The sequence below is a fragment of the Chionomys nivalis genome, chromosome 13, assembly GCF_950005125.1.
Source record: "Chionomys nivalis chromosome 13, mChiNiv1.1, whole genome shotgun sequence".
Lineage (NCBI taxonomy): Eukaryota > Metazoa > Chordata > Mammalia > Rodentia > Cricetidae > Chionomys > Chionomys nivalis.
The window spans coordinates 43,141,064-43,164,538 of NC_080098.1; the positions used below are offsets into that span (position 1 = coordinate 43,141,064).

General features: G+C 43.7%; 1 protein-coding gene across 9 annotated transcripts in view; it reads right to left on the reverse strand.

Annotated features, from left to right (window-relative positions):
- Carmil1 (capping protein regulator and myosin 1 linker 1) overlaps positions 1-23,475 on the reverse strand; it is a 264,062-nt gene that overhangs the window by 43,203 nt on the left and 197,384 nt on the right. For all 9 annotated transcript variants that reach the window (XM_057787237.1, XM_057787244.1, XM_057787236.1 and 6 more), the window contains 7 exons: positions 22,148-22,241; positions 19,260-19,358; positions 13,423-13,551; positions 11,386-11,517; positions 6,076-6,251; positions 2,790-2,877; positions 934-1,083 (listed from right to left, as the gene is read on the reverse strand). In XM_057787237.1, the coding sequence (XP_057643220.1) occupies positions 934-1,083; positions 2,790-2,877; positions 6,076-6,251; positions 11,386-11,517; positions 13,423-13,551; positions 19,260-19,358; positions 22,148-22,241 (868 nt within the window). The remainder of the gene's footprint in view (positions 1-933; positions 1,084-2,789; positions 2,878-6,075; positions 6,252-11,385; positions 11,518-13,422; positions 13,552-19,259; positions 19,359-22,147; positions 22,242-23,475) is intronic.

A 23,475-nucleotide genomic window follows, 5' to 3' on the forward strand; every position in this document is an offset into this window, starting at 1 on the left:
GGTTTGACGAGCTAGGTGGTTCTTCAAAGCAAGAAGACCTGAGCTCCAGTTCCAGAGCTCAATTAAAAAGTCGAACAGAGTGGCATGGAGCTGTATCTCAGCAGAGGCCGAGCCAGGAACCAGCAAGCCCACATCCTAGAGGCAGACAGTGCCCACTGACTGACACTTGAGTTTGGCCTCTGTCCTCCATACGCACACACACCAACACAGATGTGTGTACTCACATTTGCACAAGCACACACAAAGAGAAAGAGAAAAAGCATTGTCAGAAAGCTGGCACGGTGACCTATGCCTGCGATACAACACTGACATCATGGAGGCAGGAGGTCATTGTCAGTCTCACAGAAGTTGAAAGTCCAGCCTGTCTTAAAATAAAACAAGCTCCCCCTACTACCAAAAGAAACGCGTCCTTATGAATTCAGGTTTTTTTTTTTAAAGCGTTCAGTAAATTTAACAGTTTTTGACCAAATACTGAATATTTTGCCAAAGAGATCAATATTTATTATGTTCTGTGACCTTAGATCCTTTAATCTAAATTAAGGCAACGTCTAAGCCTAACTTTGGGCTCTAACTCTTCCCTAGTGCAACTGCGCATATTGGGTCTTTACAGAAACGTAAGCACTGAAATTCAAACTAACGCAACCATCAGACCCTGAGAAGCCACCAGACCCCGAGAGAGGCCACTCCCCACTGAGTCATCCAGAGAGGTTCCATCTGGGAGGTGCATGCCTCCTCCTGGCCACACACATCAGCGCAACACGTGTTTTCTGAAACCGGAAGTTGCTTCGTGCATGTGGTCCCCAATGGCTCTCCCCAAGTTCTGAAAAGTGTCTGATTTCAAACAATGAGACTTTAAAATCCAACCAGGGGCACTGCACAATGTATGTGTGGAGGAGAAGGGTTGGGAGGGCACCCGCGGGGGCCGCGGCTTACCATACAGGTGTCTAGGTCTTCCAACCTCTCCACCTCGTTGAGATCCTCCACCATAAGTGTGGCACGCTTCACCGGCTTCTCCTCGGCCAGCTCCACCTCTAGGGACTCCCGTTGGGGAAGGCTCTTGCCTCGCCTGCTGTAATGGTCCGCCTTGGGTCAAGAGAGCGCAAGCAGAAATTAGAGGAAGAAACAAGTAGGAACTCCTTAGTAAATTCCTGAAGATGTCCTCCACAAGGTGGCGCTGTAGAGAGCTAACTTGCAAGGGAATTTTGGTATGTAAAAGTAATTTATTTAGCATTTTTGGAGTATATCTCGTTATCTAATCCTGCCTGACCTAGACCCTTCCTGCTTCAACCTCTACTCCTGAGTGCTGGGGTCTCAGGTGTGAATCACCATGCCCAGTTTCAGTGATGACTCTGAGTCAATACAGAGAAACTTTCATCTTTTATGGTTTTGGGGGGGCCAAGTTAGAAATAAGAAACCTCATAAACGAGGATACTGGCAAGATGGCACAGCAGATAAAAGCACCTTCTGCCAAGACATACCACTAAAGTGAACCTCACGTTAGTGGAAAGAGGGAACAGACACCCACAAACTGCCCTCTGATCTCCATATACCTGACCACACAGACATAGCCAAACACACCCAATAAAAAGAAAAATTTGAAAAAATATCAAACTTCCCAGGAAGGCCTCCCAGGTGGAGTCATGCCAAGACACCATCCAGCATTGGTGGCATTCTGTCAGCATTCTGAGACAGCTCCAGCACCCATGGGACATCAATCAAATGTTTCTAAAATAGAAAGTGCTAGGCCGGCCAGGGCTCTACAGTGAGACCACGTCTCTAAGTGAATAAGTATTTTTAAAGAGCATATGCCACTGAGTCTGGATTAGAGACAACGAAGCTACTCCTGGCTGCCAGGAGATGAGAGTATGCCTCCTTCTGCTGATGGGCCAGGAAGCCATTTTCTATACAGTTTGGCACAGGGCTGTAAATGTTGATAAGATACAACACAGAGAAATTAGAAAATAAATAAATATGTACTTGAATACTGTGGTCCTGTCAAATTGCTCTAGAAACTTCACAGTAGCCCCTGCTGGTTTCTTCACTAATGAATGCTCACACACTGGGAATGCGTGCTCGGGGCCAGCTGGGGCCCACAGGCAACATCTGGAGTGCCACTACAAATAAGCTGTCTTCTAAGAATAGGCTTAGCTAGGCATGGTAGCACACACATTTAGGAGGAAGAGGAGAATCAGGAGTTTAAGGTCATCCTTGGCTATGTATAGAATCGAGGCTAGCATGGGACACATGAGTGTTTCTATATATATATGTGTGTGTATACTTTATATATAATTATATACATTATATATACACAATATAACATATAAATAATATACTATATATAAAAACATAAACTTAAGAAATAATCTATTTTGAGCAAAAAGTAGTGGGTCACACCTTCAATCACAGAACTTAGGAAGCCACAAAGGATTGTCTTGAGTTCAAGGTCAGCCTGAGCTAAAATAAGACCCATCTCAAAACCCCAAACTCATTCTGAACTAATCCTCTCCGAACAACAGCAGCAAATGTACAGTCCATAACTAACAAGGTTCATTTTAGACATGAGGCTGAACATCATCCACCCACAGGTTTGACCTTCACTAAAGCTGGACAAGATCTCCGAAACTGCTCACTTCTGCCTCCTGTCGTTCAATTCTAATGCATTCCAGGGTGACTAGAAGCAGCAGAAGAGGAGGAAAGAAACTGGGGCTCCTTCCTGGACCCCACTGTGCAGGACCAATTCCCACAGAGTTGGCACTCTTCTTGGCTTCTGCTTGGACACCAGTACTTACCAGCTTCCGATGGCTGCTGGAGAGCGCCTCCAGGATTTCATCCACGATGCGGTCAGACAAGAATGAGGCCACTGTCAGCTTCACCTCACTATGGACACCAAAGGAGAGAGAAGCTTTTTAGCTTGTATTAGGGGGAGGGAGGAGCATGCACCTGCGGGGTCACGCCAATGAGGCCAACCAGGATTCTGCTCCCGTCTCTGAGAACTAAGGAGTACCGAAAGTAACCTTTAAACGCTGCTGTAAACACACAGATAACGGGCATCCATTGCCAATGTCAACTTGTCTCTGAGTTTGAAGCGTGAGATTTAACGATAGAAATGGAAAGCACCTGGATAAAGACAAACTCAATAGGGACCACATGTGCCATGTGACACTGTACCTTCTGACACAGTCATGAGAGGACTCAGACGGCAGAAAGATCAGAAAGTCTAGTCTGGCTGTTAAAGCTCGTTGTCACTTCAATATGCACCCAGAGCACAGAATGTTTTCACCAATGCAACTAGGTCACACCATTTCTGCCTTGACTTATCATTATGCTAGGCATGCCAAAAATCTCCAGAGCTCCACCTTCTGTAATAGAGGTTATTACAATTTTCAGTTTGGATGCCTCTCAATCTGACCTCAGACAATTCCTCAGAAACAGAAAGAGGCTTAGAGTTTTAAAGTAGCAAGCCCTGATTCCTACCAGACAGCTCCTGCTTTAGCCATTCATAAGCTCACATTTCAGCCATTCACACGGATTCACCATCCATGAATCGCCCTACTCCAAAGTGTAAGTGTACCCGGGTCCAAGATTCAGGGGAGAACGTTAGGAAGTCAGTCACATAACTACATTCTAGAATTGTCTTATGAGCTCAGTCTGCGTTTGAAGCCAACAACTTTTATGTTTTCAGAACAGACAAATGAGCTGTCAGAACAAAATTACTTAATCGTAAAGTCAAGGTTGAATGTGTATTTGCGCAGCAGGGAAATCCCTATAACCTAAGTGTGACGATTTCTACTGAGACTTCCCTACTCAGTAAGATTGCTGCTCGGGTGCAGAAGGAAAGGGATTAACTCTGATACTTGTGTAAATCTCCAGGAGGATTCTTCAATACTTTTTTCATGAAACAAAGTGTCACTGATATTTGATTATCTAATATTCAATTATCTTTAAAGCTGGGGGTGATGGTTCACAATCAGAATCCCAGGTCTCTGAAGGCCAAGGCAGAGGAGAGCCGTGAGTCGAAGGCTGGCCTAAACTAGAGATGCTGATGATAATGAAGATGATGCTGATGCTGAGAACGACATTTAGTTAAACACATCAGGGATCTCCAGGTGAGACTCACTCTTGTCTCCTACCAAAAACAAGGGACAGAGTCCTACCCGAGCTTCCAGAGGATGCTGGAGTGTGGTGGTAACAAGTATTTCTCAATCTCATTAGCCATGCCTGAGACTACGTCTCTTTCTAACCCTCTAAACACGGTTCTTCACTTCTCTCTTTCTCCTTCTCTGAAGATGGGGAGGGGTGGTTTATGAACTCCAAAGTGTGTACAAAGTGAAGGCTTACAAATGCCACTATTGTTTGATGTCTCTGGACTGTTCTCTCATTTGTTGCTGGGGTCACTCACCCCGCGCGACCTCTCATACATACAAATGTGCCTGCATTATCTGTGGATGTACACGAGTTGCCAGGGCTCAGCTTAACACATCACAGAAAATTCAAGAACTGAGTCTATGGACATAGAACTGATTGACCCATGCAAAGGAAGGTGACCACATTCGGCAGAATTTGCTAATGAAAACAGAAGGGGATGGGTTGGGAAGAGGGGTAGGATTAGCCAGAGAGTGGAGCAGGAGCGGTGGTGAATATGGGGAACATGTCGTGCACAGTGTGGAAATATCATAATGAAAGCCATTCTTATGCATAATGATGTGCTAATATGAAAATATTTTCAAGAGGGACAGAAAAAAGGAAAAGAACTTGATGACTGAACCACTGCCATGAAAGAATACTGGCTATTACGGTTTTCATCCTAATATTTAAGGGGGATATTTAATACTTAAACACGCCACATTTTCAATATTTATATTTAAAATACGTGATACTTAAATATTTACTTTCAACAACAAAGCTGAGCCTTACGTAACAGTTTGTAAGCACAATGTGAGGACTGGAATGCATAAACTCGAAAATCCTCATGCTTCTATAAACTCAAAGTCCTTTTCTCTAATTTCTCAGATTTTTCAAACTGCTTTAGACTTTATCCCAGTAGAGAAGAGGAACTCATTAAACGAATAGGATGCAAAGCCGAGTCACCAGTCTGAGGCCATCCAGTGCCGGCGGGTTTCCTGAGTATGGTTTACAGCCCAGAGACTCTGGTTGGCTGGCTGGCTTGCTCTGGTTGGGACCATTTGGTTTCATTGTTGTGTTGTCGTACTATTCCTAGCTCTTTTTCTGCTAATTTTCTTGCTCATCTAAATATTTTTATCAATATTCAGAAACAGGTAAATGGGGAAAGTTAAAATGTCTGGCTTCCAGCCATCTCATTCCCTAAGGAAGAAGCATAAGGAGGATGAACCGAGTATAATGCGGTACTAATCGATGAAGCCAGGGGCCTCAACATGAAAACTCAAGGAAGTTTGTAACTACACTTCTACATACTGAAATCCTGACTTACTCCTCAAGCCTCTCCAACAGATATCTGCAGACTTCAAAGTCTGCCATCCTAACCTGGGATGAAAGTATGGTTCGCTTTAGAGATTTGAGGCAGGAAGACTGTTATGAGTTTCGGGCTCGTCTGGACTACAGAGTTTCAGAAGGGCCTGGACTATACATTAAGAACCCCTCATAAAAAAAAAACAAAAACAAAAACAAAAAAAAACAAACCAAGAAACCAAACACTAAACCAACAACAATAACAAACTGGTAGGGAGGGAGGGAAGACAGAGAGAGGGGAGGAAAATATTCTGACTTTAAGCCAATGACTTAGAAAGTGGAAGATAAATGCTGGAATCACAAACTAGGAATTACAATCATGTCTTCCCCTTATATATAAACCCCTTAGAGAGCTGCAGACTCTTAGGTAATGCAGCTATAAGACGGCCAGACTCTTACTTGTGTGTACAACCTATGTTTACGTACGTACTTGTGTGCACAGCCGTGTTTACAACATTCTCCTCAGCCTATTAGACACATCTCAACACACTCCTCCTTGACGATAAAGTCACCAACACTGTCCTTCCCACAACCTGGACCGTGTCTCACACCCTGCAGCTCCTCAGCTTAGTAACACAATGGACATACCTAATTTTGTTAAGAATGTCAATTCCAGACTGTTCCAAGAGGACATTTTTAACAAAGGTGCGTGGGATGGAAATCTTTTCGGTGCTGGCGTGGATCAGGTCTTGTCGGATGTGGGCTTTTTTCATCACACTGGGGCAGAGGTTCTCAGCGGCATCCACCATAGATTCAAGCAAACCCTGCAGTGCAGAAGAGGGCAGTAATGACCCAGTCATCAGAACACTCAAAGTGTGTTACCCTAGCCCTTGGAGGGCAGGAACCCCCTGGAGCACAACCAAGGACTCCAGACAGGCTGCCTAGGAGATTTATAACTGTGGGGCGACTGGTGAGCTCAAGCGACCACTTTAAATCAGAGACTTGGCAGAACCTGTGCTTCACACAGGCATCTGAACAGAACACAAAGCCATGGATGAGAAGAATAAAGCACGCGAGTATCCACCTTTTACCAAGCAACTTGCCACAGCAGACGGAGCCCCCAGGTCCCAGAAAGCATGCTTGACAGATACAAACTTGAAAAATTAGAAGTCCCTAAAATAGGTGTGTGATTTCCTAAATCACACAGACACCTCTAAATTATAATGAACCATTCAATAGTTCCCCCAAAACATAACAGCAGAAAACCAACAAAATCGCCGAAATGTCTGCCAATTTTCTTTCTAAAGAAAAAAGCCTTCATATTAGGTAAAACAGTAGTTATAAGCAACATGAATAACAACAGTTGAAAGCATTTACAGAGAACCCTAAAAACCACCTCAGAAGCAACAGCCAAAACATGCTTTTTCACAGCCCTGCAGCATCTGAGAAATTATACTGCACACTCCACCCTTCCAACATCTGTGCAGATGGATGGGGTAGCTGCTCAAGGGATCTTCCTTCGCAGGTGAGGAATGTGTGCACTAATGTTAAAAGATCTGCCCAAGTGGGTGTGGGATTGCTCTATGGAAAAGACCCAAATTTGAAATGTAGCTTAATAATAAAATTATCCACCTATAGCCCTAATACCAAGCGAAGGAGCAAGGTGGCACTTCACTCTACAAAATAAATCGCATCCAGGATGCTTCTTAGTCCACACACTATCTTGTAAATGAAGGCTGATTCTTTGGTTTACAAATAAGGAGAGTGGGGCTCAGAGGAGGTTCAGTGACTTGTTTCTTCTTTTTCCTTTAAAGATGTAGTTTTAATCATGTAGGCTGGGGATAGGTGGGTGGGAGAAGAAGGCATAGGATCTCCTGGAGCTAAAGTTGTATGTTGTTGTAAATGGCTTGATGTCGGTGTTGGGAACTGGACTTGATCTCCTGCAAGATCAGTTCATGCTCTTCTTTTCTGAGCTTTGTCTGTAGCCCCACTATCTCAGTTTGTCTTGATGAACGGTCTTCACTGCATCCTCCTCGAGCACTGGGTCCAGCTGGATACAGCGTATGTGTGTGGGGAAGTTTGCTGGCATGGGTTCACTGCCTCCTAGCTTTCTTAGGTGCTGAGCAGCTAGTGACCAGGCTCCACCCAGGGGTCCAGAGAAAGAGGAAGTTTTCCTCCCACTGGACTCTGTTGGTCCTTAGGATCTCCCACCCCTCCTGCTCCGTGTTCGCTGGGCTTCTTCAGTCAGTCTGCCAATCCCCAGTTCCCGACATTCTGTAATGTCACCTTCTCTCAGTCTCTTTTCCCTCTTTCTGGAAAGCTAAGTCAGGTTGATGTGAACGCTGAGTCCACCCCTGCACTTTCCTGACACTGTTTTCATTCTGTTGATCTCTGTGTTATTGTCTTCAGATGACTCTCAGTGAGCAGGCCCTGAGTCTGGAATGTGACAGAATTGAGCACCTTTAAGACAGTCTCAGGGTGTGTACTGTAAAATAACCAACACATCCATCGGGGGTTAGCAAACCTATACAATGTCTGTAAAACAAGCAGGATTGATATCTTTAAGATGGCAGCCACCCTTTTGCACTTGGTAGTATTCAGCTTCTGGATTGCAAACGTAATGTCCATACTGGAGTGGTCAAAAACTGTTTTGTCTTTTGCTTTGGAGACACTCAGTATAGGGTTAGGGATGTAGCTCAGTGGTAGAGGATCTGCCTCGAATGTTCAAGATCCTGATGTCAACCCAATACTGCAAAATAACAGCAACAGCAGCAGCTACAGCAGCAGCAGCAGCAGCAGCAAAAACCCTTAACACAGAAAAAGAACTCTCCCGAATAAAGCAAGATCTGACTGCACAGAATTGCTCTTAAACCCATTAGGCCTCATATCCTAAATGAATCTGAAATTTACCAGGGAAAACTTTCACCATTTAAGCCTGAGGAAAAGAAAGTAAGGGCTTTCCAGACCCAAATAAACATGTTAAAGTGTAAGGCCAGAAGGGAAAAAAAATCAGACTTTACATTAAAACACCCAAAATCCATTTGTTGTCTATGATTTTAAGGAAATCAATGCATTGCATGGTTATTATAAGGAGGAAAATTGGCAGGATGGTGATGGCACAGGCCTTTAATCCTTGCACTCATGAGACAGAGGCAGGTGGATCTCTATGAGTTGGAGGCCAGTCTGGTCTACAAAGCTAGTTCCAGGACAGTCAAGGCTACAAAGAGAAACTATCTCAAAAAACCAAACCAAACTCAAAAAAAAAAAAAAAAAATTAAAATACTCTAAAGGAAAGAAAAAAGTAGGAAAATACAGTGTCATTCCCACTTCTCTTACTCTCACAAAAAGACTGTCAGGTCAGTAGAAGAAAGTAAAAAGGAAGTGAACAAGGGCATGAAAAGTATAAGAAAATAAATGTTTCTGTTTAAGAAAGCATATGATTCTCTGAATGAGGACTTTGAGGACTCTCTGTGCTTCATGATCAAATGTTTTCAGAGGGAAAGGAACTTGAACCTCACAAGGTCCAGGAAGGACAGGTAAGCAGGGGGCAGGATAAACTAACACAGACCTCAGAGAGGCTGCTGGGGGCTGGGGCCTGGAAGTGAGTGAGAGGTGGAGAGAAGCAAAGGGCGTTGGTGACATTCAACAAGGGCTCAGAAAGCCTAGGCACAGAGCAGGAGCATCTATATTATCTCAAGCCTTTTAAATGCAAATGTATTTTATTTTGGATATTTGCACCCTAGTCCCTCCTAAGAAAAATTACCCAGAATCCATTTTGGCGGCTCCAGGCAGTTTGGGGGAAACAGACAGCTAAGGTCAGGGAAGTCTGTGGCTCAGACAAGATGAAAATGCAGCAACAGCTGGAAATTGTTGGACAAAGAGGGACCTGTTACCATGTTTTATGGCAGTTTAAACGACAGCCATTCTTACAGTGGATGCTCTAAAGGGAGGAGAGGGAGGAAACAGATGGAAATAGGCAATTTCCAATAGGAAAAACACAGGGCTGGGTATGTAGCTCACTGATCAAATGTTTACCCAGCAAGCAAACAGCCCCGAGGCCAAGCTCTAGCATCATAAATAAATAAATACTTATGTGCTGCTTTGCTATTAAGGAAATAAAATTATACAATAGGTTGGTTTTCTTTTCTTAACTCATTACATTAAAAATGTTACAAGTGTCAAGCTATACTCGGTACTGCTAAGAATACGATAAACAAGCAGTTTCTTGCACTGCTTGACATGTTTGCCAATCCATACAAAAGCATACCATGAGCAACCCAGGAACGGGACAATTACACACATTTACCCTAACGAAGTTCATCAGAAATTAGAGTAGGTACATATATGCAGCAGAATGTATCCTTGATGCAGCCATCAGAAATACTTTCTCATTACTAGAACTGCACTTGTGATAGTGACTCTGCGTGTAGAAGGTTCCTGATCCTTTTCACAGCATCCTCAGAAAGACATAAGACGGTGCACCTAGGTAGAATTCGATGTGATTTCTGTCTCAGTAATTCTTTACGAATTTACTGTTGGCATTGCTCAAGCATTTCTCATTAGCTTTCTGTGCTTTTCTGTTTGTTTGCTTGTTTTTTTTATAGTCAGAAATAAGTAAAAAAGTTGCTTATTATTAATGTAAGAAAGTATCTGTCTTGTACAGGCAAATCATTACAGGCAGATCTTTGTTCAGGCAGGTCCTCGCACAGGCAGATCCTTGCACAGGCAGGTCTTTGTACAGGCAGGTCCTTGCACAGGCAGATCCTCGCACAGGCAGATCCTCGCACAGGCAGATCCTCGCACAGGCAGATCCTCGCACAGGCAGATCCTCGCACAGGCAGATCCTCGCACAGGCAGATCCTCGCACAGGCAGATCCTCGCACAGGCAGATCCTCGCACAGGCAGATCCTCGCACAGGCAGATCCTCGCACAGGCAGATCCTCGCACAGGCAGATCCTCGCACAGGCAGATCCTCGCACAGGCAGATCCTCGCACAGGCAGATCCTTGCACAGAAGGAGGTCTAGAAAGTCTCTGAAGCAGCGCATTGTTCTTTTCTGCCTCTCTGTCTTTGTTCAGTACAAATTCAAATAGCCACGTGTAAATAAAATCCACACACTACTTGAGTGTGTCTATGGGACGTGCAGAGGGAGATGGATTAATATCTAAGAATCCAAGCATTTTCTGCCTTATTAGCTTAATTTTCAGAGCGCAATTAGCATATTGTAAAGGTGCCATTTGTTGGCACCTCAGCTCCTCCACTTGCTGTAGAAGCTACATTCTCAGAAGAAAAGAGATTAAATAATTAAAGAAACTCAAAGGACTTCAAGGCATCCTTGAAAGATAAAGATCCTTCTGAATGGGAAATGTCTCTGGGAAGCTGGTTTTTGAAATTACCTTTAGAAAAAGCTGCTTTTAGACTACCCACGTCCTTTAAAGTCTTAGTCTTTTTTTCAGGCAGTAAGGCAATAGCAGATCTCTGTTTATTTGTGTGGCCTATAGTTTCATCCTAAATAAGTCTGTTTATCCATCCCTAACCATGCCTCTACTTATTCATGTCAGTAGCATGGCAGTGCTCATACACAGTCCCCACCACGTTTTCCACTTTCAAAATCAAATGTAAATTTCCCAGAGCACTTTATTTTGGGGGTCCTCTATATGGAAATCATCCCTGCCCCCCAACAGCAACAACCAATCTTATTTAGTGCATTTTGAGACTTGTCATCAAAAGTGAGACTAACTATGTAGGAAAGCATTCTGAAACAGATAAACTAGACAAAGATGCCATACTGACTTCTACCCCATGTGTTTACCCAGTTAAAGTAAGCACCCAGGCACACACTATATATACACACACACATACATGTGCATCCTATAAATCCAGATAGCTGTAGCATGGAATGCTATCAAACAGTTACACCATCACAAATTCATGCCCCAGAATAATGGGACTCACAGACCTTCAGTTGTTCATCAACAACTCTTGTGACTTCTCCGGCCATTGATTCCAGGGTCTCCTGAATGGGGCTGGATGACAGGCCACTGGCCCCTGTCCAGGAAGCTCCACCCACGTGGTATAAATTCGGTAACAACTGTAACAAAGGTGAAAAGTAATCTCGTTGTAAGAACAAATATTTTAATAATCATTAAGACCACTGTGGAGTTATGGAGAGGTAAAGAAATATATTGGAGACCATCGGTCCTCAGTCAAAGCCACAGATGGTAAATTGAGGCCCAGGCTCTTTATTGGCATTTGTTCATCTTCATGAAACCCAGCAATGCTAGCATAGCACCACAGTGACACTGGCAAACAACACAGCCATTACTGCCATTTAGCAGCTCTGAGGCCATGGAGTTGGTCAGTGTTCTATGGACACTTCTGTCATCGTCTGGGGTGTGAGCGTTAAGCTATTTTCATCATACTTTGTCACCAAGGATGCTGGAAATGCCACTTCCTTTCAAATACCAATTGGTTATCCCATGATTCCACTCAATTCTGACACTCTCTGCCTAGACTGTCAGACACCATAAGAACTCAGACCTATGGGGCTATGCCACTTCGTTGCCAATCACAAATCCTAGGTCATCGTGGGTACTTTAGGAAAACTGATCAAGAAGTCAAGGGGTCCTCGCCACCTAGGCCTCAGGTTCAGTGACCCTGCTGCAATGCCTCACTAATCTGACCTTGCTCTCCACAGTGGGTTTCCAACCGAGACAGTGAAATGAATGCACGGCACCACCAGGTCCAGGGGTGAGAGCGCCACCTGGGCTTAAGGAAAAGGACTCTACAGAGGCTTGGGGGAGAGGTCTTTCATGTCATCTTCAGGTATGCTGGTTTCCAAGCCCCTTGATGGCATCAAGCAAAAGTAATCTAAACCCCTGCTTTAAGATTCCCTCGAAGCTGCATTAGAGGCACGGTGATGATATCCCTGGTCATGGGTGACTGACCCAGCCTCCAGCCCTTCCCATTGGCAGGGCTGTGGATTAGACAAAGGAACCAATGCTCACCCTGGGGTTGCTTCCTCCACATCCGCTCACTAAAATGAACGCTGTTACACTGAAAGCTTTGGTTACCAGTGGAGAAAGATGCTACTGTCACCTCTGTCACTCAGAATGTCGCAGGGATTTAGAGGCTCTGGGCCAGGATGCAAGGACAATGGCTCAGTATATAGAATTATTGCACCATAGGACCATTTGACTAGTAAGGGCCCTCACACAACATACAGCAACTGTAATCCTGGGACCAGTAAGATAGCTCAGTGGGTATGTACCACCAAGCCTGCCAAACTGAGTTTGATCCCGGGGACCTACACTGTGAAAGGAGAGAATAGAGTCCTACAAGTTACACTTTGACTTACACACACACACACACACACACACACACAAATGAATGCAAGTTAAACAACAATGAAACAACTAAATAAAACTACTTATATGAACTAGGTAGTGGTGGTGCACACTTTTAATACCACTTGGGAGGGAGAGGCAGGCAGATCTCTTAGTTTGAGGCCAGCCTAGTCTACAGAGTAAGTTCCAGGACAGCCAGGGCTACACAGAGAAACCCCATCTTGAAAAACAAAAACAAACCAAAACAACAAAACCCTACTTATGTTACCCTAGCAGCACAAGAGCCCAGGTTCTGACTCATACTGAGTCTATTTTCTGTTAAGTCACACTTTGGGGAGTAGAGTCTTTGTAGACAGGTTTTCGCCATGCTGCCCAGGCTGGCCTTGAACTTGCTGCAACCTCCCTGCCTCAGTATCCTGAATTCTAGGATTACAGTGGTGAATAACTTAGGAACCAGATTTCACCAGAAAGGACGTGTCCTATCTCAGGTGGCAGAGAGTGCTGTGCCCTCAGTTACTCAGCTCTCAGATTTATACTCTGAAACGCTCGCCAGCTCCCCCTCCTCCTTTCTTTCAGTTGTTAGAAATGGGCACAGGTACAAACCGGACAAACACAACACAGCTTCTCACAAATTCCGAGGAGAGACTCACCGTTTTAGAGTTCTTAGCATCACGCATGAGCTGCTCTGCTGTCTTTAAATCCTCCTGGATAGCATCGCCCCCACAGGACCGCAAGGAGTTGAGGTGATCCTGAACCTTCACACATACCCGGTCAATCATCTGGGCAAACCAGAGAAGCATTTGAGTTGGTACAGAAAGGAAGGCCCAGAATGGACAATAAAAATTCAAAAAAACAGAACACGTGAGGTTGAAAACCTCGTGCTGGCATCTTCCAGAGGGGGGTTAACCAATTATTAAATTAGTCTAACTAAACATGCAAGCAACCAAAGGCACATTAACTCCAGGACAAGATGTAAGGCATTTTGGTCTCTTTTATCCCTTAAAAAGAAGACTGTGTAGTGAATCGTCTTAATGATTCAACGCTTGTAGCTCCCAGTGATGTTCTGCTAGATGTGACTCTCATTAACTGCCATCAAGTGCCCCGTGTGTGTCAGACAAAGGGAGAGGTGCTGGAGAAGCAAAGCAATGACTTACAGTGCCAAGACTAACGACATGACAACAGAATGCTGACAACTGCCAGTTGGCCTCAATTACATCAAAACCAAAACAGTCTCTAGAAATTGACAGTTTAAAAATTCTATTATATGAACTGTGTCTCTTTATAAACTGAGAACCACCAAAACATAGAAGCAAGTTAGGGTGACTGGAGGTGTAGCTCAGTTGGGATAATACTTGCCTAGCAACCTTGAAAACCTGGGTTTGAGTCCCAGTACCATATAAACTGGACATGGTGGCACACATCAGATATCCCAGCACTTGGGTGGTTGGGACACAAAGATCTAGATGTTCAAGGTCACCCTTGGCTACAGAGCGAGTTGAAGAACAGATTGGGCTACATGAGACATTGTCTCAGTCAATAAAGGTGGGATGTTTCTTGTCCTATTAGTGTGGGTGACGATTCAGTTAATGTCACCTAGTGTCTAGCCCAGCAGCTTTGCCTCACAAGCCATTTGTACTTGAATCATTTTTACTGAGTCCAGGATTGAAGTAGCAGAGCATTGCGTACACAATTGCAGTTGCAAATGGTTACAGCATCCTTATTTTAAATCTGCCCTGGGGCAGACCCACTTGTGAGTGACCCAGTTCTCCCGTGGTGGCAGGTGTTATGTGGAATGGACATCCCTGGCTCAGGGTCTCACTCCTGGTCCTCACCACCTCTGGGACCATGGGCTGCAATAGCCTCTATTTTTTTACAGTTTGCCAAGTGTGGGTATGCAGCAGGAAAGGAAGTCAGAGAACAGACTCATCTCAAGTAAATAACAGTCATGGTGCTCTCCAAGACCTTCCTCTGGCATTTTCATGACAGCTAAGCATTGCTTATTTTATGGTCTTGGAAAAGAATGTTTAGCTAGGCAGCTGGAAGATGGACAATTTAAAATCATCCTCAGCTACAAAGCCAAGTTCAAAGTCAGTCTGAAAAATGTTAAACTTGTCTCACAAACACTAAAATAATAATAATAATAATAATGATAATAATAATAATAATAATAATAATAATAATAGTTGGGTTGGTGAGATGGCTCAGCAAGTAAAGGTACATGCAGCCCAACCTGAGGAACTGAGCTCCATCCCTAAAATTCACATCACAAAGGAGACAATTGGTCCTTCAAGGAAGGTGCCACCATTATAAATTTCTTTCTTTTTTTTTTTTTAAAGATTTATTTACTATGTATACAGTATTCTGCCTACATAGGATATATAGGCCAGTAGAGGGCACAAGATCTCATTCCAGATGGTTGTGAGCCACCATGTGGTTGCTGGGAATTGAACTCAGGACCTCTGGAAGCACAGTCAGTGCTCTTAACCTCTGAGCCATCTCTCCCTCTGATCTCTGTTGGGAACTGCAAGGCACATAGATAGGCCTACCTCCTACTCCCACATACAAAAAATAAATTAATAAAATGAAATGAATGTATAAAGAATGAAACAAATGAATTAGTGTCCACCCGCCAGCAATTTATTAAGTGTCCTACCCCATCAAATAAGACAGTTGAATCAACAAAGTTTAATTGTTCTCTTTTTTTAAACTAAGTTACCCTCTTCTTTTTATTTTAAATAATTTGAAATTGTGTCAATATGAAGCTAAAAAATCTCCCTTCCTTCTCCTACAAGTTCCAAAACATCAGAGCCCTCACCAAAAAGGGGATCTGACTCTTTTGGTAGAAATTGCATTGCATGCTTGAGGCACTGGCTTAATCCCCAGCATTACAAAATGAAATATAATTGTAATCATTTTTCAGGCCTTGTAATCCCAGCACTGTAGAGACAGAGACAGGAGGATCACCACCAGTTTGAGGCTAGCATGGGCTACATAGCAATTTGCAGGACAGCCAGGGCAGCATTGTGAGACCCTAAGGAGAGGGAGGGAGTGTGTTTTCAGAATAGCACATTAGACTTAGATGATAGCCTCAGAGCCAGGGTCTCCTGCTGCAGTGCTGACCCCCCTCTTATCTTTCCTTTTATGAAGTCAGGCTCACAATGTCTGTTGGGGCATAATAAAGGCAATCGAGGAAGACAGCACCTCTCAAAGCCGCTATCCTGTTGACGAGGGCCCAGTAAGAGCAGTGCGATGCACACAGCAGCCATTCTGCCATGAGATTCCCAGGCTTTATTAAGTGACAGTCTTGAGCCCCTCACAGGAAAATTTTGTGAAGGGTTTCTCATTTTGCCTCCACTCTCCACCTCCAATCTGTGCTTCCAGGCAGGGCTCGAATACTCTCTGCATTCATTCCCACATGCCCAGCAGAAAGCTGACTCTGTACTTCTAAAACTCTCCATGATGGACATAAATCTTTACCCTTCAAACTGGCATATTGATCTAAACAAAAATGGTCATCAATAATTCACATCTTACTGAGAATGATTTTCTAATTTCGGAAGATAACCAGACACACATCTGAAGCCACAAAAGATCAACCCAAGCGGCCTGTGGAAACAGCCCAATAAAGTCAATCCTCTCCACTAATACTAAAGAGCCCCCTGTAGTGCGTGCCATCAGCGTTCACGGAGGAGAGAGTGTTTAAATGAACTCCACAAAAATGGTCTCCACATGGAACAGTTTTCAAAGCCAAAAGGAAAATAAAATTTTAGTTCTTCAAATGAAACAAATTCATATTATAAGGGCTCGTTCAAGCATTTGCTAGACTCTAATAAAACTAAAACCATTTGGAGTCTAGGGGGTGTGAAAGGCAAGCTATTTACTTAAGATGATATAGGGGAAAGTGCCAAGTTAAAACTTGGTGGGGGGGGTGGAAAATCTAAGTGTTTCACTATCATTTTATAAGTCATACCCCTAAAGTATATCATTGAAAACATTTACAGGAGGGGACAGCAAAAAGACCACTCTAAGTTAACTGGTTACAAAGCTTCGCGGTAGAGGAATGTGGTCCTTTCAGCCAACCTTCCTGTTTCCATCTGACACACATTATCTTTTAAGTTAACACATAAAAGTGTCGACTGCTATGGTCAGTGTTATTTGCTAACTCGAAAGAATCTAGAATCATCCGGGAGTCTGGCCGCTGAGCTGGCTGGTAGGGGATTATTTTGATAGCATCAAGGCACCATTCCCTGGATAGAACCCTGGACTGCATTCAGACAAGAGAACTAAGTAGGAGCCTGCACCCCCCTATTCCCTGCTTCCTCGCTGTGGACGCTATATGCTGAGCAGCTGCAAAGCTCTGGCACCTCAACTTCCCTGCCCTGAGAAAGACCCTGGAACTATGAAGCACAGTAAGGCCTTTCTCTCCGAAGATGCTTGTCAGAGCATTTTATCACAGACCAGAAAAAAAAAACAAAGACTGCTAGGGCTCTATGGGTAAGTTCATTTGCCTCTACAGAGCACGACCTTTCTTTATCTGTGTTCTGATCTGTCTTCCTAAACTCTTGCCACACATGCGACCTCTTCCCCTTGAGAACCTGAAGAGTACCTAGAGAGCATCATGAATCTATTTGAACATGACTCTCTTTTCTTCCCTCAGCTCTCTGGTCTTAACATTCCCAATCAAAACATTAATAATTGTTTTCACAGTGGTGCAGTTCAATGGTCACCAGTAGGCTGGCCCTAGCTGAGATACACCTCCCTGAATTTGCTGCTTTATCTGAAACCCTCAAGAAGATGAATTGTAACCCAGAAGGAGTGGGCAGAGATGGATTACCCACTTCTGTCCCCTGAGTTGGCAGAAGGGCAGAGTTGGCTTCTCAGCAACCTCATCACACAACTGATTCATATTACACTTGCAGGAACTAGCAGGCTCCTTAAGAGCCACAGGACTGCTGAACCAAAGCATAGAAACCACTAGCAATAGAAGCCATCTTGAATCACTCAGAATGTTACAACTGTCTCTATTTCTTCCACCAAACAAATTCTTTGTGGAAACAATGTTCTTTTCCTCTATGGCTATTTCTTTATTCAAGAGAAATACATCCATACACCGGATGCTGAAGAGAGAAAATCCTGAGTAAGATAATTGCTCTGTCCCCAAGCAATGTCAACACAGAAGTGGGAAGAAACATCCACAGTTAACACTAATGCAGGGGTTTTTTTTGTTTGTTTGTTTGGTTATTTTTTTGTGTGTGTGTGCTGGTGCAGGTCTATAATCTACTGGGAATGTGGAGACAGGAGCATCAAGGCTATCCTCAGCTTCACAGGAAATCAGACACTAGCCAGAGCACACGAGAAACAACCTCAATTTAAAAAAAAGACTCTTAGACTTTCTGACGAGGAAAATTACTGAGAGCCATTTCAGGGGGCACATATAGGCGGCATGTTTCAGAATGTTCAGAATGTTACTGAATGAGAAGGTTAGCCAAGTGATGATCTCCAGGAGAAAAATCAGCTCAACAAAGAGTGTTGAGAAAATGGCTCTTTGGAGGAGAAAAACTAGAGTTTGGGGTCAGATAATTCTGGGCCTGACTTTGTCTGTGATTTTAAGAAAAAAATTAAAACCTGCTAGTAACAGTAAGCTATAAAATACTCAAGTAATACCAGTCCCTAACAGGGGGAAAATTAAACTTTTAAGGCCTGCCAAAATCTAAACAATACTTTCTATAAAGTTCTATTATGTAAGAAATATTCTAAAAAACTTTTCTTGACACATATATGTTACTTGACTTTTGTAACTAAGTAACACATGTGATCAGTGCTGAGCTGGCTAAGAAGGTGGGGTCACTCAGCACTCCGAGATAACCAGCAACAATACAATCAATCCTGTCAGTTCCTCTCAACCTTGCCTCAGAGATAATCACCCGGCTTGATTCCACTGCGGCTTTCACCTTCAATTGTTTGCTATTGTTTGTATGTTTTTGTTTTGGGACAGGGTCTTATGTAGCCCATGTTGACTCAAACTCTGTACATACAGATGACTTTGAACTCCTAATCCTCCTGTTTCTGACTCCCAGGCTGGATTACAGGCCTGAATCATTGTCTTTGGTTTCCGTACTAAATGTATCTTTATTTTTCATATATACTAGTGATCAAAAATAGCATTGGATTCCATGAAATAGCCAGTGAAGCCCAGCTCTGTCACTGCTCAGCTTCTTCCTCCACCCCTATATTGAGCTGTCACGTTCACAGTCTTCCAATTTTCAACACTTACAAAGCAGCAGTTACCATCTTTTTCCCTTTAGCTAGAGGCTTCTAGGATTCCATTTCCCATTACAGTTTCTTCTTTATACCTCAAATACACTTTCCTCTCCTTCCATCTGCTGTGATTTCCCCAAGCCAGCTCCTCCTGGAACTGTGCTCTCTCTGCAAGCCTCTGCTGACTGTGAGGACAGTGGTGCCCTTACCTGGTGGGTGGTGCCCTTACCTGCTGGGTGGTGCTGGTGACAATTCCCTGCTGGAGGCGGTAGGCCTGCTCCTGAAGGTATTTTCTAGTCTCGTGATTCCGGAGCAGATAATTTTCTATCTGGAAATGGAGCACACATATCTTTCAAGAACACCTTTCTGTTCTCCGGGGAATGAAGTTATCAGTGAAGGAGTCAGTGAGCCTGGTCCGCCAGCAAGCTCTCTGAGCCCACAACCCATTCAGGCTCAGGCAGTGCTCTGACACTGGAGTTTATCAGAGGTGCTTTTAGCTGGAAAACAAGCTTTCAGGTAGATGAAGTCGTTGCTGGGTGACTCTGAAACTGACAGAGATAAGCCAGTATTTGGTGGCAGCTGCGGCCGACTCAGGCTTCTCATCCCTGGGTGGCATGTTTAAACTACCATGCAGTTCAGAAGGGATTCTCTTCCAAGGAGGGCAGCAGTGCCCCCAAACCTCAGCCTCATCCACACCCCAGAACTGATCAGTACCTGGCTAATTATTTTGAGAAAGGAAGGGAAGAGAGGAAGGTATGCATGGGTGGGGGTGGGGGGTGAGGAGGAGGATTAGGGAAAGAGAAAGAGGAAGAGGGAAGAAAGAGAGGTTGTGGACAAGGAAGGGATATAAGGAGGGGAAAATATATGGAGGAGGGAGAGAGAAAGGGTATAAAATAAAAATATAAAAATAATAACCTGGGCATAAAATTTTAATAATCTACCAAATTTTCATAGTTTCTCGAAACAGGTTGGATTTTAATAAAATCATAGAAAATAAGAAAACCTATTCCTACAAAAAAAAGAAAAAGAAAAAAGAAATTTTGAACTGATTTGACAATTATTATGTTTCCACACAAACTCTCCTGAACACCGGGAAGGTCCAAATATAACCAGGTGAAAAGGAAGAGTTTATGAAGAGCAACAGACCATGGGGTGGGCACTCTCTGACAGAGAGCGCAGGAGAACTAGTTAGAATGATGAACACCTGGAAGAAGGCTTTCGCTGGCTATGGTGTTCAAAGTCTATAATTTTGATACTCTGAAGGTAGAAGAGGATTGCTGTGATACACCATGAGTTCTAGGACAGCCTGGGCTACATACAGAGCACTGTCTCAAAAAATAAATATACTTTCAAAGAACAATCTGAGGACTGGAGATGTGGCTCAGTTAATAGGGTGCTTACATAGCACACAGCAGACCCTATGTTCAATCCCCAGCACCGTGTAAACAACATGGTGGTGCGTGCCTATGATCCCAGCAATAAGCAGACGGGAGCAGAGGGTTCAGAGTTCAAATCCCAGTCATCTAGGAGATGGGCTTCTGAGCATGCCTGAGAGGGTGTTTTGATTTACTGTTATGGATGTGGGCAGGGGACTCAATTGAGGGCAGAGCCATTTTCTGGGCAGGGGACCCAGGACTGCACAAAATGAAGAAAGTAAACTGAACACAAGCATTTTTCTCTGCTTCTTGACCTCAGATGTACTGTGAACAGAGTCTCTGGAGTCCCTACACTTATGGAGTCCCTGCCATGGCCTAGAGTTTGGAACTATGAGCCACCGTTAACCCTTTCTCCCTTGAGTTGCTACCGTTAGAGTGTTTTATCATAACAAGAGGAAAAGAAACTAAGACACTGGTTACAAAGTGTTGTATATGTGACTGCCCAATAGCCATCACACACACACAAACACACACACACACGCACACGGACGCACACCCCTTCCTATAAACATTAGCAGCTGCAGCATAAGAGATCATACGCAGTGAAATCAGAAGAGACAAAGACAAGATGAAAAGGAGTATAAGGCCAAGCTGAGCTATGTGAGACACTTGTCTCAGAAAGAGAGAGGAATGATTTAAGGTGGGTAAATTGCACCATCTTGGTTTATTTTTCCCCTCAAATGTGCTGTAACCATTTGCCTTTTAATTTGTCACTATGGTTCCCTAGTTAAGAATGTCTAATAACTGCGAAGCTCTTACTGTTATTACATTTTCATTTTCATTTTCCATATGCTAAAATAACTACTACTCAATAGCAATTAGAAACAATTAAAACCCAGACAGTAATTACCTGCATCCCAGGAAACAAGAAAGCAGAGCAAAAGAGCCTCCCCACTAAACACAGACGAGGCACCGGGAGAAAAGAAAGCTCCCTTCCCCCAACTGAAGCATCTTTAACACAGCACAGAACCCCCTGGAGCTAGAACACACAGGCTTCCTCTCAATGCCTCCCAGCAGCCAGCTCTTGCCAAGGTGACACATCAATGGGAAATGTTCTGCTACAGAGGTTTCGAACAGTGACAGACACCTGAGGCTTTCGGTCCTTTGGCTCCGTCCCTGTCTTTTCACAGCTGGATCACTCTGGGCCCAAAGCCTGAGAGCAATCTGCTCATCAGGAAGCTCATTTCATACAGACAATTGGTAAGACAAGGCTGGCGGGGCCTGTATTCCCAGACCTTCCCCAAGGCCAACCATCCTGTTCACAAACCAAACCATGAAGGAGCTTTAGTGTCTTGTTGTTGTTGTTTTAAGAAAAATTATGTGTGAAGTTTGTTCCTTTTTGTGTATGTATGTGTGGTAGTTCAAATGTATTTGACCCCATAATCTCATAGAGAGTGACATTATTAGAAGGTGTGGCTTTGTGGAGTGGTTGCGGCTTTGTTGGAGGAAGTGTGTCACTGTGCAAGGACCTGCCTGTGCAAGGATCTGCCTGTGCAACCTCCATTGTCACTTCTCAGTGTCACCCTCCACTCTGGTGTTTGAGACAGTCTTTCTCTGGCCCAGAACTCAACAGTTAGGGTATGCTGACGACCTAATGAGCACCAGGAACTCCCCTGCCACTGCCTATCCAGTGCCGGGATTCATAAGAACATGCTACCACAACCCTCCCAGTTCTCAATACCTTTTGTAGAGCTTCTTCTGTCTTCTCGGGGTTTGTTTTAAGAGCTTGGGAAGCATCGAACATAGGAATTGGCATGAATCTCAGTGTGTAGTTCCTGGAGAAAGGAACAGAAAACATACATTTTAAAATAACATTCTGTTACCTCAATTGAGCATTTTTTTAAGATAAAAATATAGTTGTCAGATTATCTTTTAAAAGTCAGATATGGTAGTGAATGCCTTTAATCCCAAGGCCAGCCTACTTAGAGAGATGCTGTCTCAAATAAACACACAAAAGAATATCTTTTTATTCTTGCTAAACTGGTGTACACCCGTAATCTTAGTACTGGGAAAGGTGAAGCAGGAGGATTGCTTTGAGTTTGAGGCCAGCCTAGGTGACACATAAAGTATTAGGCCAGTCAAGGTTACAAAACAAGTCCAGGTCTCACAAAAACAAAATACTTCTCTAAGTCACCCGGCCATCATAGGGCCCTCAATTGCAGAGTGGTTTTTAATATTTATATTCATTAGTGCTGGATGACACCATTAATTTGCAGTGTCCTACAAAACAGAAATGAAGTTGATGAATTTATTTTTGCTTTCCATTCTGAATTAACATGAAAGACAAAAATCTTCTCACTGGACTAGAAAGATGAATAGATAAAAAGAAAGTCTAGTATCAAATGGCTTCATGGTTTCAGTTATCCACTGAACTGATGGTACCTGTCAATCACATTTGATAGCCAGACTAAAATGGGTACAAGAAGGAAACATAAAAACAAAAAAGACGCCAAGCCATTAGCAGCCACAAAATAGATGCTCTATTCTGGCATTCTTTGGGTAAATATATCCATAACAGGTAACCATCTCTAGAATAAGCCTGGGGGAAAGGGTGACCTGCCTGGCTAGGGACTCTGATCACTGTGAGCCATGGTACAGCTCACCTAATAAATCAGTCAAAGCCCATCAGGTGTGGAAACAATTGTGGGGTACTGTGCCCATGCTATGAAACTGCTGTTGGCAGACTGATCAACTCAATAGTGCAGAGGACAGTTACCTGGGGTGAAAAACAGCACAGAAATTGGAGCCTGCCCTGCTTCATGTTGCTGTGCCCGGACAACCATTCCCACTTGCTCTGAAGCACACACGCCAAACACACACAGAGAGCAGATACCTGCCCATCCCCACCTACAAGGTGACTGTCCACTTCTACAGCCTGCTGTCCAGAAAAAAAATGATCTGTTGGCACCATTTGGGAGTGACCTGGGCATTTTCCACATACAGTGGAGTAACGCCAGGGTCAGGCTTTAGATCTCCAAACGGTGAGAAACTGGAAGTTTCATGGACATC